This window comes from Protomyctophum parallelum (genome assembly GCF_964188405.1).
Source record: "Protomyctophum parallelum genome assembly, chromosome: 22".
In the NCBI taxonomy this organism is placed as follows: domain Eukaryota; kingdom Metazoa; phylum Chordata; class Actinopteri; order Myctophiformes; family Myctophidae; genus Protomyctophum; species Protomyctophum parallelum.
The window spans coordinates 37,290,131-37,306,802 of record NC_139714.1 but is presented as its reverse complement, the minus strand read 5'-3'; the positions used below and the strand labels follow the sequence as shown (position 1 = coordinate 37,306,802).

The 16,672-nt window shown below is 45.3% G+C and overlaps 1 protein-coding gene across 1 annotated transcript in view; it reads right to left on the bottom strand.

Annotated features, from left to right (window-relative positions):
* svopl (SVOP-like) overlaps window positions 1-14,121 on the bottom strand; it is a 28,085-nt gene extending 13,964 nt beyond the window's left edge. The window contains exons 1-9 of the mRNA XM_083757867.1: window positions 14,038-14,121; window positions 11,310-11,408; window positions 6,482-6,553; window positions 5,728-5,852; window positions 4,644-4,707; window positions 3,573-3,698; window positions 1,264-1,392; window positions 731-804; window positions 1-160 (exon numbers count right to left, since the gene is read on the bottom strand). The exon at window positions 1-160 is cut by the window's left edge and continues 37 nt beyond it. Coding sequence (XP_083613993.1) covers window positions 1-160; window positions 731-804; window positions 1,264-1,392; window positions 3,573-3,698; window positions 4,644-4,707; window positions 5,728-5,852; window positions 6,482-6,553; window positions 11,310-11,408; window positions 14,038-14,052 — 864 coding nt within the window. The 5' untranslated portion in view covers window positions 14,053-14,121. The remainder of the gene's footprint in view (window positions 161-730; window positions 805-1,263; window positions 1,393-3,572; window positions 3,699-4,643; window positions 4,708-5,727; window positions 5,853-6,481; window positions 6,554-11,309; window positions 11,409-14,037) is intronic.
* Window positions 14,122-16,672: the final 2,551 nt, after the last annotated feature.

Genomic DNA, 16,672 nt, shown 5'->3' with positions numbered 1-16,672 from the left:
GTAGTCATCTTTTCCAAAGGGGATGCAGTAGCACAGTCCCTCCTCATGGCGGTGCTGGACCTGGTGCTCAGCGCCCGCGTCCGTTATGCAGAGAAGGTTCTTCTCCAGGAGTTCAGAGGAGCTGAGAACCGACCCGTAGTAGGAGAAGGAGGCTACGAACCTAACGCACACACGCACACACACACACACACACACACACACACACACACACACACACACACACACAGAAGCGCTGAGCACCGACACGTAGTAGGAGAAGTACACCACGAACCTAACGCACCCACACACACACTTTTCTGCCCCCTCAATGTTGCAACTCTATTAGATGGCTCTGCATGCAAGCATCCCAGAACATGCACAAAGGTGAGTGCATAAACACAGACGCACACAAAAGCATACACTATTCTTTTATGGAGACAATTATACAATAAGTTATTAATTCACAAAACCTGTGTGTGTATTTATGTCAGTCTGTCCCCGGCACAACTCTGGCACCTTCTGACCAAACTTGGCGAGTGTGTCTCTGGAGTCATATATCTGACCCGAGGGGTGCGGTGCCGAGCGGACTAACGGTTTTCAAGATACCAAAAAACCCCCCACATAAATATCTGTCCCGGCCGGGTCTGCTGAGAACGCACCCATTCTGCAGCGGCTGTGCTCGGCCTGTAAAGATTCTAATAACGGTGGCTCACAAACTTCATGGCGTAGCGTAGAAGGAAGGCAGCATTACCAGGTGTACCACAGGATCACCGAGGTTCTTCTCCATACTGGGCTGACCAGAACACGCCAGCTGCCTCGCTCATCCTACCACACACACACACACACACACACACACACACACACACACACACACAACAGGGAGGAAGGCATCGATCAAACAACAGAAAACCCACAAGTAAACAGCATGTATGTTTCAGTCCCCACCATGAGGTATTGGCCTAATGGACCATTAGGCCACACATGGTCCATTTGGACCACACAAGAAAATATCCATCCTACAATTAGCTGAAACCCCCTCTAGTCCTTCTGTAGGGTATTATCTTCACCCATTCTGGGCGGGAACCCCTTGTGGGGTTATGTTATACTTTAGCTATTGAAAAATAGCAGATCTACAAACTCGTAGCGCGCGCTACGAGTTTGTAGGTCTGCTATTTTTGAAAAATCGTAAAAATGTGGCACAAATCTTTGAATATATATTCTTTCAGAGCGAACTTTTTTTTGTATTTCGACGTCAGGCCTAAATGGGTTAAGGTATTATCTTACCTGCACAGGTTCCACCAGCTTCCCGGGCGGAAGGGAGGCGTTGTTCATCTTACAGATCATCTCCAGGGTCTCCATCGCTGCCTTCACGTTCCCCGCAGACACGTTGTAACGCGCCGACTCTGGGATGTACTGCAGAGACAGGACACCATGAATTGAACATGGTGGACCCTCGCGTAAACAAGTGTAGTGCTTTATGGTGTCGTTCACTCACAGTTAACAGTCTTTTCTATTGAGTTGTGCTTGAAATGTGCTGTAATTCTGCAAACTGTTAATAAATCCATCAATCAATCAATCAATCACACACAGACAGGATGAAGTATTGTTGAAGGATTGAAGGATTGTATTTCATAAAATAATTGATCAATCCCTATTTTGGGCATGGCATTACAGGTGAAAAATGTCAACCAATTTCATAGTGGAGATCTTGTAGATCTGCTATTTCCATATTGTTGAGTGTCGCTAGCCCCTCATATAGTAAATGGTAAATGGTGCATTTATATAGCGCTTTTATCCAAGGCGCTTTACATAGATTGTGTATTACATTCACTAGGCTGTAGAGCGATGCGATCAGTTTTCATAGCACTAATCTCCGTCTCGGGCACATGACCGCGCACTTGAACTTGACGGTGATTTACTTCATGGACCCTGATGGTGTTAAAGGTATATTCAGTGATTTCACTCAAAAAACCTTAGGTTTCGTTTTTGGCTGTGGGACCCAGCCTTTCGTCCAATCAGGATAGAGAGTCAAAAACGAAACTTAAGGTTTTTTGACCCCCAGGGGTTAACTGGGGACAGGGAGGAACTCCTTATATGGTCAGCACACTATAGTAGGGAGGAGTATCACAACAAAACAAAAAAATAAGTGATATTTGAATTAAGTGAAATCACTGAATATACCTTTAACAATAAAGAGAATGTAATGTTTGTTTTAGATCATCATTACATCACCTCGATGTTAAAAGACAAGTAAGACGCGCAAACGCGGGAAGCAACGCAGCTCGTAAATGGCAATAACAACAATTAGAATAAATTACATACTTTAAGGTTTTCTTTTTAAAGTTCTCTTTTTTGTGTTTTTTTAAGATTTTATTTTTAAGTTAAGTTTTTTGAAGTTAAGTGTTTTTAAAGTTTTTTTTTTAAGTTAAGTTTTTAAAGTTAAGTTGTGTGTGTGTGTGTGTGTGTGTGTGTGTGTGTGTGTGTGTGTGTGTGTGTGTGTGTGTGTGTGTGTGTGTGAGTGCGTGCGTGCGTGTGTTTTGTGTGATACAGCTGCGCCCTCTGGTGGCGGGCGGGTGGTGTTTTGGGACAGACACACACACAGACATGATCTGCAGGGTCTCATAGTTAGTGCTCAATGCATTCGCAATGATATGAGGGCCCCGCACTTCACACAGGTGTGATTTTTAACATACAGACAACAGAGTATAAAACTAATTGAGTCGTTGATATAAAAGACATTTAATAAAAACTGCCCTTCGATTATTATTAATGTTCCATTAGCTCTGGTCCATTAGCGGGTTCTGTCATTAGAAAGCCTACTTTCTACAATTTACAATTTAGGCATTTATCAGACGCTCTTAATCCAGAGCGACTTACATTAAGCAAGAACAAAAAGCATGGGTATACATCACATAAGAACATTTATCATGATACATGCGTAAGCTAAGAAGGTAACAGTGGAATATCTATATGATGAAACTATACATATAAACTATACATCTATACTACTATGCTATACTTATGTACTATGATGTGCTATGACTACATACAATGCAATTATAGTGCTGTCTACATAACATGCTATAAGTCTGTATCAAATGCTATCTACGTCTACAGAAATGCTATCTAAGGGGGTGGGGTAAGTGCTATGGGCCATGATGGATTCTGAAAAGGTGGGTTTTCAGACTACGGCGGAAGATTGGGTAGTAGTGATGCTGCAGTTCTGACTGCAGCATCACTACTGCGCCTTCTACCGATATTGCCCAGAGAATATTCTTCCTCTGGTTAAAAAATATCCCTTTCTGGCCAAAAGGTACCGTTTATAGTACGTGTGGTGGGGGGGGGGGGGGGGGGGGGGGGTTCAGAGAGCTTCCACTAAGGAAAGTAGGCTTTCTAATGACGCCTTTGTTTTGGTGAGTAGCTACCGATATGAATCCCACCTTGAACAGAAAGATCAGGATGATACTGGGAGCGACCGATATGAATCCCACCTTGAACAGAAAGATCAGGATGATACTGGGAGCCACCAATATGAATCCCACCTTGAACAGAAAGATCAGGATGATACTGGGATTGACCAATATGAATCCCACCTTGAACAGAAAGATCAGGATGATACTGGGAGCGACCGAGATGCGGATCATCCACCTCCAGCCCAGCGTGGGAACCAGAGTCATGCCCAGGATGATGATCAGCATGGATCCCGCCATCCAGAAGATCTGCAGCGACACAAACACAACAGGAATAAAGGATTAAAAAAAAAGGATAATGCTGTAATTTAATCGGCACAAAGGGGTTAAATTAATTTAGCTCCTATGCCACCAAAATGTGGAACGCCCTACCAACAGTCATTAAGACATGTGAATCCCTTGACTCCTTCAAAACCGCTCTCAAAGGGCACCTACGGACGGCTGCAATTCGAAACTGGCTCCCGGAAAATCTGATTAATCGATTATCGTTGATAGGACCCGAAATCGATTATGAAAATTAATAATCGCTAATCGTTTTTTTTTTCCCGTTTTTTTTTTTAATGAAAATCTGTTGGAAAGGCAATATTGTCATCCAAACAGGACAGGGCCAAAAGCCTACCAAAGTGTGCCTGGGATGTGTCTGTGTAGCTGCATGACTGAGAGGAGTGTGAGTGGAGATTGATTCCAATCAAGCTACAGGTTTGGAGGATTTAGCAGGTGTTGGGAATTTACCTAATCAGGCCTAGGCTGGGGTTGCTATGGTGATCAATTGGCTCAACAGTGGTCCAGGGACCACCAGTGGTCCTCATTTAAAAGATGGAGTTAGTAACCAAATGGACCCTTATTAACTCTCAAGAGTTACAATTATTGTTAATCAACTACATCAGGGGTTCCCAAACTTTTTTGACTTAGGTACCCCTTGGGGGGAAGATTCTTTTTTATTTGTAGGGTTCATTAAAAAAATATTTAAAAAAAAAGCCCCCCCCCCAAAAAAACAAAAACGATTAATCGATTAATATTGAATTATACAAATCGATTTTCATTTTGGACACATTTACACATCCCTAACGCTGGTAGGTGGTGCCGTCAGTGGTAAACAAACTGTCTGATCAACATGGGCACAGACAGGAGAGTCAATGTTTAGAAGCATCATGGCTTATCATCTGCTATTTAAACATTATTCTCACTACTTACAGAGGCCAGAGGGAGCAGGGTGGCTCGGTACTTAGCAGGGATGAATTCTGTCTTCAAGACAAACCTTCGAAGAAAAAAAGATTCATGTAAAACCAGAAGAGCATGTTTTCACTCAAGAATCTGTACTTGTGTGTGTGTGCGTGCGTGCGTGCGTGCGTGCGCGCGTGTGTGTGTGTGTGTGTGTGTGTGTGTGTGTACATATCGTTGGTAATACGTGTGACTTGTGTGAGAAAAGTCGTCACTCAAATGGTGGTTTTATGGTCAGTTAGATTTAGAGTTAGATTTACAATGAAGAAAAGATTTAGGTTTGGATTATTATTAAACAGGAAGGTTGTGTTCTGGGTTTGGCATTATGCCTGATTCATTAGTTGCGCGACGGTGTCGGGCGCTGAAAATATCAGATCTACAACCTCACTGTAACGGCCGTTTTTGGGGGTTAGGGTTTAAAAGATTGCCTAAAATGTCGATGCCCTCACAAGCATAGTAATACAAACGCGCGCATGTGGCGTGTGTGTGTGTGTGTGTGTGTGTGTGTCAGTGTTGACTTCGTCGACTAAAACTAAGACGAAAAATGTTCGTCGACTACCTTTTTTCACTGACTAAAACTAAATAAAAACAAAATAAAAACGAATCTATGATGACTAAAACTAAGACCAAATAGACAATTTTGTCAACAAATAAAAACTAGACTAAAAGGTTAGTAAGGGACTAGTGGACAAGAGATCCAGTTTTATGCTGGGTTGCATGCTGAAAATAGCAGATCTACAATCAACTAATTATGTTCAGCATGCAACCAAAGGGTAAAATATGTCATTACAACGACATCAATGCCTGTCAAAACACATTTTAGTCGACTAAATAAACTAGATTTAGTCGACTAAAACTAGACTAGAACACACTAGAAGATTCCAGGTGACTAAAATATGACTAAAACTAAGTGAAAACTATTCAAGAGACTAAAACTAAAATAGAGATTTGCTGCCAAAAACAACACTGGTGTGTGTGTGTGTGTGTGTGTGTGTGTGTGTGTGTGTGTGTGTGTGTGTGTGTGTGTGTGTGTGTGTGTGCGCGTTAGTTTTCTCACCCCTGCGACACTCCAGCCACCCCGCAGCCCACCATGCTGCGTAGGAATATAAACCAGCCGTACGTGGGTGCAAAGGAGGTCAGGACGGAGAAGTAGGCACTCCAGACAAAACCACCGAAGACCACCTGGAGAGGAACAACAAAACAAACGCACACATACAATGTGGGAGAGGGAGTGCAACAAACCATGTACAACCCAGATTCGGCACAAACAAGGGGTTAAGTTAATTTAGCTCCTATGCCACCAAAATGTGGAACGCCCTACCAACAGTCATTAAGACATGTGAATCCCTTGACTCCTTCAAAACCGCTCTCAAAGGGCACCTACGGACGGCTGCAATTCGAAACTGGCCTCTGTAAAATCTGAATCCCCTCACCCCACCCCCCCCATTTCCCCTCACTGTATAATGTATCTTTTCCCTTTTTTGCTTCCTATATGATGAATTCCTGTTCTGTTCTTTAGCTACATAGAAATGTCTATTTGTATGTCTCTAAATGTTTGTATGTCTCTAAATGTTTTGATGAATTGAACAATGTGGACCCTGTTGTAAACAAGTGTAATGCTTAATTGGGTCGTCCACTCACAGTTAACAGTCTTTGTATTGAGTTTGTGCTTAAAATGTACTGTAAATTCTACAAACTGTTAATAAATATTTCAATCAATCAATCAATCAAATGTGTATAAGTATTGAGATTCTTTTTTTAAAGACACACAAAAACACCGTAAACCTCCTCATTGTAAATAATTCACTGACCTTCCAGCGTCCATATTTGTCAGCGAGGTACCCCGACAGCACGCCACACACCATGAACCCCAGGAACACCATCTGAGGGCAACGGTGCAAAGGAAGTTAAACCATTCTGACAGCACGCCACACACCATGAACCCCAGAAACACCATCTGAGGGACACAGTGCAAAGGAAGTTAAACCATTCTGACCTGAGATCAGATTCATACCAGGTTTCCGCCGGACACACACTGGTCTGATGAACCCATTCTGACCTGAGATCAGATTCTAAAAATGTCAGTCGCTCTTCGATTTTTTTTAAAATAGCAGACCTACAAGCTCGTATCGCGCCACTCGGTGGCGCGATATGAGCTTGTAGATCTGCTATTTTTCAATAGCTAAAGCATAACATGATGCCAACACCAAAATGGGTGCTCGTTCAGAATGGGTTAAACCATTTTGGCCTTTTTAAAATGTATTTTTTTCTGAAAAACCTCATGTTTCTATATCAGTGGTTCTCAATATTTCATGTCAAGGACCCCAAAAATTATATGTAATATAATTCTGAAAATATGTTGCTACAGGGACCTCCCCAGAAGCAAAGATTTGAGTTAAAAACGTTCGTTCAGAAAAAAATATATATATTCCAAATTTGCCCCACATTTTCACGATTCTTCAAAAATAGCAGACCTACAAGCTCGTAGCGCGCCACTTGGTGGCGCGCTATGAGCTTGTAGATCTGCTATTTTCAATAGCTAAATTTAATTATAACATAATGTTTAAAACACCAAAAGGGGTTCCCGCCCAGAATGGGTTAACGTCGTAGGCTAATCTCTAGATGTCACAAGATAATCTGATATTGTGGTTTTCAACCATTTTCATATCAAGGCCCATTATTTATTCAGCATTTGAACCACGGACCACCATCTGATGACATTTAGCCTCTCAGACCCATCTGAGCCACGGACCACCATTTGATGACATTTAGCCTCTCAGACCCATTTGAACCACGGACCACCATCTGATGACATTTAGCCTCTCAGACCCATCTGAGCCACGGACCACCATCTGATGACATTTAGCCTCTCAGACCCATCTGAGCCACGGACCACCATCTGATGACATTTAGCCTCTCAGACCCATCTGAGCCACGGACCACCATCTGATGACATTTAGCCTCTCAGACCCATCTGAGCCACGGACCACCATCTGATGACATTTAGCCTCTCAGACCCATCTGAGCCACGGACCACCATCTGATGACATTTAGCCTCTCAGACCCATCTGAGCCACGGACCACCATGATGACATTTAGCCTCTCAGACCCATCTGAGCCACGGACCACCATCTGATGACCTTTAACCTCTCAGACCCATCTGAGCCACGGACCACCATCTGATGACATTTAGCCTCTCAGACCCATCTGAGCCACGGACCACCATCTGATGACATTTAGCCTCTCAGACCCATCTGAGCCACGGACCACCATCTGATGACATTTAGCCTCTCAGACCCATCTGAGCCACGGACCACCATCTGATGACATTTAGCCTCTCAGACCCATCTGAGCCACGGACCACCATCTGATGACATTTAGCCTCTCAGACCCATCTGAGCCACGGACCACCATCTGATGACATTTAGCCTCTCAGACCCATTTGAGCCACGGACCACCATCTGATGACCTTTAACCTCTCAGACCCATCTGAGCCACGGACCACCATGATGACATTTAGCCTCTCAGACCCATCTGAGCCACGGACCACCATCTGATGACATTTAGCCTCTCAGACCCATCTGAGCCACGGACCACCATCTGATGACATTTAGCCTCTCAGACCCATCTGAGCCACGGACCACCATCTGATGACATTTAGCCTCTCAGACCCATCTGAGCCACGGACCACCATCTGATGACATTTAGCCTCTCAGACCCATCTGAGCCACGGACCACCATCTGATGACATTTAGCCTCTCAGACCCATCTGAGCCACGGACCACCATCTGATGACATTTAGCCTCTCAGACCCATCTGAGCCACGGACCACCATCTGATGACATTTAGCCTCTCAGACCCATTTGAGCCACGGACCACCATGATGACATTTAGCCTCTCAGACCCATCTGAGCCACGGACCACCATCTGATGACATTTAGCCTCTCAGACCCATCTGAGCCACGGACCACCATCTGATGACATTTAGCCTCTCAGACCCATCTGAGCCACGGACCACCATCTGATGACATTTAGCCTCTCAGACCCATCTGAGCCACGGACCACCATCTGATGACATTTAGCCTCTCAGACCCATTTGAGCCACGGAACCACCATCTGATGACATTTAGCCTCTCAGACCCATTTGAGCCACGGAACCACCATCTGATGACATTTAGCCTCTCAGACCCATCTGAGCCACAGACCACCATCTGATGACATTTAGCCTCTCAGACCCATTTGAGCCACGGAACCACCATCTGATGACATTTAGCCTCTCAGACCCATTTGAGCCACGGAACCACCATTTGATGACATTTAGCCTCTCAGACCCATTTGAGCCACGGAACCACCATCTGATGACATTTAGCCTCTCAGACCCATCTGAGCCACGGAACCACCATCTGATGACATTTAGCCTCTCAGACCCATTTGAGCCACGGAACCACCATCTGATGACATTTAGCCTCTCAGACCCATCTGAGCCACGGACCACCATCTGATGACATTTAGCCTCTCAGACCCATCTGAGCCACGGACCACCATCTGATGACATTTAGCCTCTCAGACCCATCTGAGCCACGGACCACCGTTTGATGACATTTAGCCTCTCAGACCCATCTGAGCCACGGAACCACCACCTGATGACATTTAGCCTCTCAGACCCATCTGAGCCACGGACCACCATCTGATGACATTTAGCCTCTCAGACCCATCTGAGCCACGGACCACCATCTGATGACATTTAGCCTCTCAGACCCATCTGAGCCACGGACCACCATCTGATGACATTTAGCCTCTCAGACCCATCTGAGCCACGGACCACCGTTTGATGACATTTAGCCTCTCAGACTCAAAACTAAAGAATGTGCTGTGTTGACCATTAGGAGAGATAACAGGCAAACGTTGATCAAAATCGAAATTTTGTAGACTTCTTGTAAACTAAGTATTGGAGATGTTTAACAATAATTTAACTCTCGAGTGTGAATTAACTTTACACTCAAGAGTTAAAGATCTAATAAGGGTCCATTTGTTTACCAACTGTCTGTCATTTAGCTGCATGGGGACCACCTGGAACCCCCTCAAGGACCACTGGTGGTCCCCGGACCACCTGGAACCCCCTCAAGGACCACTGGTTGAAAACCATTGTGATATAGCATCCATTAAGCCACCAGCTCAGTGTCCGCCCTGAGACTGGGAGGTCGGGGTTCAATCTCTGGCCGGGTCAAACCAAAGACTGTAAAAATGGGACCCAGTGCCTCCCTGCTTGACACTCAGCATCGTTGGATTTGGGGGTAAGTCCCTGCGACATACTAGCGTCATGTCCAGGGGGTGTACTTGTACATCAAGCTGCCTCACGCTACAGAATAGGCTCCTGCCCTATGGGCCTCATGGCTACAGAAACAGGAGACAGGCTCCTGCCCCTATGGGCCTCATGGCTACAGAAACAGGAGATAGGCTCCTGCCCCTATGGGCCTCATGGCTACAGAAACAGGAGATAGGCTCCTGCCCCTATGGGCCTCATGGCTACAGAAACAGGAGATAGGCTCCTGCGCCTATGGGCCTCATGGCTACAGAAACAGGAGATAGGCTCCTGCCCTATGGGCCTCATGGCTACAGAAACAGGAAATAGGCTCCTGCCCCTATGGGCCTCATGGCTACAGAAACAGGAGATAGGCTCCTGCCCTATGGGCCTCATGGCTACAGAAACAGGAGATAGGCTCCTGCCCTATGGGCCTCATGGCTACAGAAACAGGAGATAGGCTCCTGCCCTATGGGCCTCATGGCTACAGAAACAGGAGATAGGCTCCTGCCCCTATGGGCCCCATGGCTACAGAAACAGGAGATAGGCTCCTGCCCCTATGGGCCTCATGGCTACAGAAACAGGAGATAGGCTCCTGCCCTATGGGCCTCATGGCTACAGAAACAGGAGATAGGCTCCTGCCCTATGGGCCTCATGGCTACAGAAACAGGAGATAGGCTCCTGCCCTATGGGCCTCATGGCTACAGAAACAGGAGATAGGCTCCTGCCCTATGGGCCTCATGGCTCGGCAAGGCTACTTACTTATCCATTAAGCCTACTTCTCACCCGGGCGTCCCAATCTTTGGCATATTATAATATGATTTTCAGAATGCCCGTGACATGTACGTCAAATATTTGAGCTATAAATTATAATACAGCTCAAATCTGACAGATTGATGATGCTATGTTATCCCATTTTGGGCGGGAACCCCTTTTGGTGTTAGCATTATGTTATGCTTTAACTATAGAAAAATAGCAGATCTACAAGCTCATAGCACGCCACCGAGTGGCACGCTACAAGCTTGTAGGTCTGCTATTTTTGAAAAATCGAAGAACGACTGACATAGAAACATAGCTTTTTTCAGAAAACTGTCAGGATGTAGAAGACATTTTTAGAATCTGATCTCAGGTCAGAATGGGTTAAAGCAACAGGATTTAGAACATCTGCTCATAAACATAGATGATCACAGCTTGGTTCATCTGGGTCTGCAGCCAAACACACGTCAGAATGTTTGGGGCGTCATTGATTTGGCACGAAAAGGTCTGAGAACTATATATTCTGAATAGAAGGCATTTGTATAGATCTGTGAGCGAGTAGAAAAGAACGAGCCCCTCACCGTGGACACCAGCGCCACCTGCCAGTCTTCAAGACGCCACTCGCAGCGGATCTCGGGCGACACCACTGCTAACAGCATGATCTCCATGGCCTCGATGATCTAACAAGACAGATTGCACACAAAGACAGACGGAGTAAGAAGAAGAGCCAAAATAGTAGAGTTGTTCCGATACCACTGGGCCGATACCACCCTCAAGTACTCGGAACCGGGCCCGATACTTTGAGCCGAGTACCGAAACATTCAATTGACACTACAGTCTGAACGAATGCAACGGGAGCAGGTCTGACCACAACACTGCAGCAGATTGCCAAACACAGCCCATCTTCAAGCATAAATGACAACTGAAAAAGTAGATCAGAGATCCATCTGCATCTATGAGAAAAGGGGGGTCAAATAAGTGGTTACTCAACAAAAATAAAGTGCTCGTATCGGTGAGTAGTAAAAATGACTTGTACTCTGGCAGAAAACTCTACAACAGAGTGAGTGATGGAAAAGGAGAGATGGCTATTAGCTAAAATATTCTAATGAAAAGCACCAATCTGATCTCAGGTCAGAATGGGTTAGAATATTCTAATGAAAAGCACCAATCTGATCTCACGTCAGAATTGGTTAGAATATTCTAATGAAAAGCACCAATCTGATCTCAGGTCAGAATGGGTTAGAATATTCTAATGAAAAGCACCAATCTGATCTCAGGTCAGAATGGGTTAGAATATTCTAATGAAAAGCACCAATCTGATCTCAGGTCAGAATGGGTTAGAATATTCTAATGAAAAGCACCAATCTGATCCCAGGTCAGAATGGGTTAGAATATTCTAATGAAAAGCACCAATCTGATCCCAGGTCAGAATGGGTTAGAATATTCGAATGAAAAGCACCAATCTGATCGGGGACGTGCAGAGAGTGATTGAGAGGCAGGGGCTGAAATCTCCTAAGAGGGCACTTTGGGACAAAAATGGCAGATCTACAAGATCACAGCACGTTTACAGACTGGTAAAAGGGCAGTTGTTTTACAGACTGGTAAAAGGGCAGTTGTTTTACAGACGGGTAAAAGGGCAGTTGTTTTACAGACGGGTAAAAGGGCAGTTGTTTTACAGACGGGTAAAAGGGCAGTTGTTTTACAGACGGGTAAAAGGGCAGCTGTTTTACAGACGGGTAAAAGGGCAGTTGTTTTACAGACGGGGTAAAAGGGCAGCTGTTTTACAGACGGGTAAAAAGGGCAGTTGTTTTACAGACGGGTAAAAGGGCAGTTGTTTTACAGACTGGTAAAAGGGCAGTTGTTTTACAGACGGGTAAAAGGGCAGTTGTTTTACAGACGGGTAAAAGGGCAGTTGTTTTACAGACGGGTAAAAGGGCAGTTGTTTTACAGACGGGTAAAAGGGCAGTTGTTTTACAGACGGGTAAAAGGGCAGTTGTTTTACAGACGGGTAAAAGGGCAGTTGTTTTACAGACTGGTAAAAGGGCAGTTGTTTTACAGACGGGTAAAAGGGCAGTTGTTTTACAGACGGGTAAAAGGGCAGTTGTTTTACAGACTGGTAAAAGGGCAGTTGTTTTACAGACTGGTAAAAGGGCAGTTGTTTTACAGACTGGTAAAAGGGCAGTTGTTTTACAGACGGGTAAAAGGGCAGTTGTTTTACAGACGGGTAAAAGGGCAGTTGTTTTACAGACGGGTAAAAGGGCAGTTGTTTTACAGACGGGTAAAAGGGCAGTTGTTTTACAGACGGGTAAAAGGGCAGTTGTTTTACAGACGGGTAAAAGGGCAGTTGTTTTACAGACGGGTAAAAGGGCAGTTGTTTTACAGACGGGGTAAAAGGGCAGTTGTTTTACAGACGGGTAAAAGGGCAGTTGTTTTACAGACGGGTAAAAGGGCAGTTGTTTTACAGACGGGTAAAAGGGCAGTTGTTTTACAGACGGGTAAAAGGGCAGTTGTTTTACAGACGGGTAAAAGGGGCAGTTGTTTTACAGACGGGTAAATGGGCAGTTGTTTTACAGACGGGTAAAAGGGCAGTTGTTTTACAGACGGGTAAAAGGGCAGTTGTTTTACAGACGGGTAAAAGGGCAGTTGTTTTACAGACGGGTAAAAGGGCAGTTGTTTTACAGACGGGTAAAAGGGCAGTTGTTTTACAGACGGGTAAAAGGGCAGTTGTTTTACAGACGGGTAAAAGGGCAGGGGCTGAAGCCCCCTTTGATGTCTATGTGTGCACATCCCTGAATCTGATTGGAGGAGAGCCTCACTGTTGTAGCCAATTTGATGAATATGCACTGGTAATTTGACACTGACTGACAACCTGGGCATAGGCGGGTTTCAGCCAATCACAGGCAGTCTATTTGTATGTGTCACAGGTGCACAGCAGCAGGGACTTTTGGGAAACGCCACAGGGAAGCCACACAGTTTTACAACCGTGCACGTTTTGTTTGTTTTCAGTTGTTTTGAGTTATCCTTTGTTTATTTTGCATCACGAGGTATTGTTTAAGTTTAAGTTTAAGTACCCGGTTTATGTTATGCCTTATCCACCCTGCAAGCAAAATAAAACCTTTTAAATGCACTCAACGAGACGACCTGATTTACTGTCATCATCACCACGCGTTGGAAAGAGCTTCACACCATATCCCTCACTGGCATCCTTTAAAGAGCTTCACACCATATCCCTCACTGGCATCCTTTAAAGAGCTTCACACCATATCCCTCACTGGCATCCTTTCTTTGAAAAGTTGCCTTCACACTCACGTTGGCGCTGCCCATGACGACGAACAGCAGGACGTGGAAACGCCCGAAGCCGATGGTCTCCACCGCGTCCTCCACACTGTAGGTGAGCTCTGGAACACACACACACACACACACATCAAACACATTAACACATCCACCCAATCAAACACATCCACCCCATCAAACACATCCACCCCATCAAACACAACACAACCACCCCATCAAACACATCCACCCAATCAAACACAACACAACCATCCCATCAAACACAACACAACCACCCCATCAAACACAACACAACCACCCCATCAAACACAACACATCCACCCAATCAAACACAACACAACCATCCCATCAAACACAACACAACCACCCCATCAAACACAACACATCCACCCCATCAAACACAACACAACCACCCCATCAAACACAACACATCCACCCCATCAAACACAACCACCCCATCAAACACAACACAACCACCCCATCAAACACAACACAACCACCCCATCAAACACAACACAACCACCCCATCAAACACAACCACCCCATCAAACACAACACATCCACCCCATCAAACACAACCACCCCATCAAACACAACACAACCACCCCATCAAACACAACACAACCACCCCATCAAACACAACCACCCCATCAATCACAACACAACCACCCCATCAAACACAACACAACCACCCCATCAAACACAACACAACCACCCCATCAAACACAACCACCCCATCAAACACAACCACCCCATCAAACACAACACAACCACCCCATCAAACACAACACAACCACCCCATCAGTCTGACAACATTGATGGTTGAATATAAGAAAAAGGATATAAGAAAAGAAAGCACACTTCAATATCTACATCAATCTCCATTAGGGAGAGACTTTTTAATAAGATAGACCCAAACCATTAATTTGTATGGCTGGAGGACTTCGAGAGACTGAAGTGCCTGTTTCAAAAGTACACTTTTTCATTTGCCTCATTCCTTGAGAAGGCCTGGTCAATGAGGAGGAGGGCCATTTACATGTAAAATGGCCTTGTTATGATTGTTTTCGTTTTATTTTATTTGTTTTATTTTCTTTGTTTGTTTGTTCTAATAATTTACAAATATGTGTGAAAAGGAAGTGTCAGTTGTATTCAGTGTATTCTGTGAAATGTGTCATATAATCCCATATGGGATGGGCCAAAGTGGCATGACACGAAAATAAAAAATTCATTCATTCATTCATTCATTCAATATGAAAAGCGCCTCACCATTCTCACTCGTGTCCTCTTGTTGTGCTTTCTGTTCCAACTCCGAGTCCAACTCCTGGAGCTGGATGGCGTTCACCAGCTGGGTCTTCATGATGTAGTCCCCCGAGCTGCAAGGCTCCATCATCCTGGATATAGGCTAGAGAGAGAGAGAGAGAGAGTGTTGTAATCTCTAAGTACTGGACCCTCGTCTGGTTTGACAGACAGGTAGTGTGTGCAGGCTGGGTGGTGTGTGGTTCTGACAGACAGGTAGTGTGTGCAGGCTGGGTGGTGTGTGGTTCTGACAGACAGGTAGTGTGTGCAGGCTGGGTGGTGTGTGGTTCTGACAGACAGGTAGTGTGTGCAGGCTGGGTGGTGTGTGGTTCTGACAGACAGGTAGTGTGTGCAGGCTGGGTGGTGTGTGGTTCTGACAGACAGGTAGTGTGTGCAGGCTGGGTGGTGTGTGGTTCTGACAGACGGGTAGTGTGTGCAGGCTGGGTGGTGTGTGGTTCTGACAGACGGGTAGTGTGTGCAGGCTGGGTGGTGTGTGGTTCTGACAGACGGGTAGTGTGTGCAGGCTGGGTGGTGTGTGGTTCTGACAGAACCAGGCTGGGTGGTGTGTGGTTCTGACAGACAGGTAGTGTGTGCAGGCTGGGTGGTGTGTGGTTCTGACAGAACCAGGCTGGGTGGTGTGTGGTTCTGACAGAACCAGGCTGGGTGGTGTGTGGTTCTGACAGAACCAGGCTGTGTGGTGTGTGGTTCTGACAGAACCAGGCTGGGTGGTGTGTGGTTCTGACAGAACCAGGCTGGGTGGTGTCATGGTGTGTGATAATCCGGTTGAAGTATTCCTTCGGTACGGCGACTGTGGCCGCAGGGCGGGCCTGGGAGAACAATAACGTGACACGAGACAGTATCTCACGCTAAAGGTTCACACAGTTTAATAACACAAACAGGAACATGTATAGTGCTGGATCATAATGACGTGACGATAAGATATGAGACATGGAAACGTGACATGATAATGACTAATGCAGCAAGGCTGACCTTGCTGGCGCTGAGATGTCTCTCGTAGCCTATCTATACAGTAGGCTACAGTACACAATACAGAGAGAGAGAGAGAGAGAGAGAGAGAGAGAGAGAGAGAGAGAGAGAGAGAGACAGAGAGAGAGACAGAGAGAGAGAGAGGCTATATATAAGTGTCTATTTGTACGTCTCTAAATGTTTTGATGAATTGAACAAGGTGGACCCTCTTGTAAACAAGTGTAATGCTTTCATGGTGTCCTCCACTCACAGTCTTTGTATTGAGTTTGTGCTTGAAATGTGCTGTAATTCTGTAAAACTGTTAATAAATATTTCAATCAATCAATCAAGTCTTCATTGCATTACATTAGATAATTGCCACTGGGTG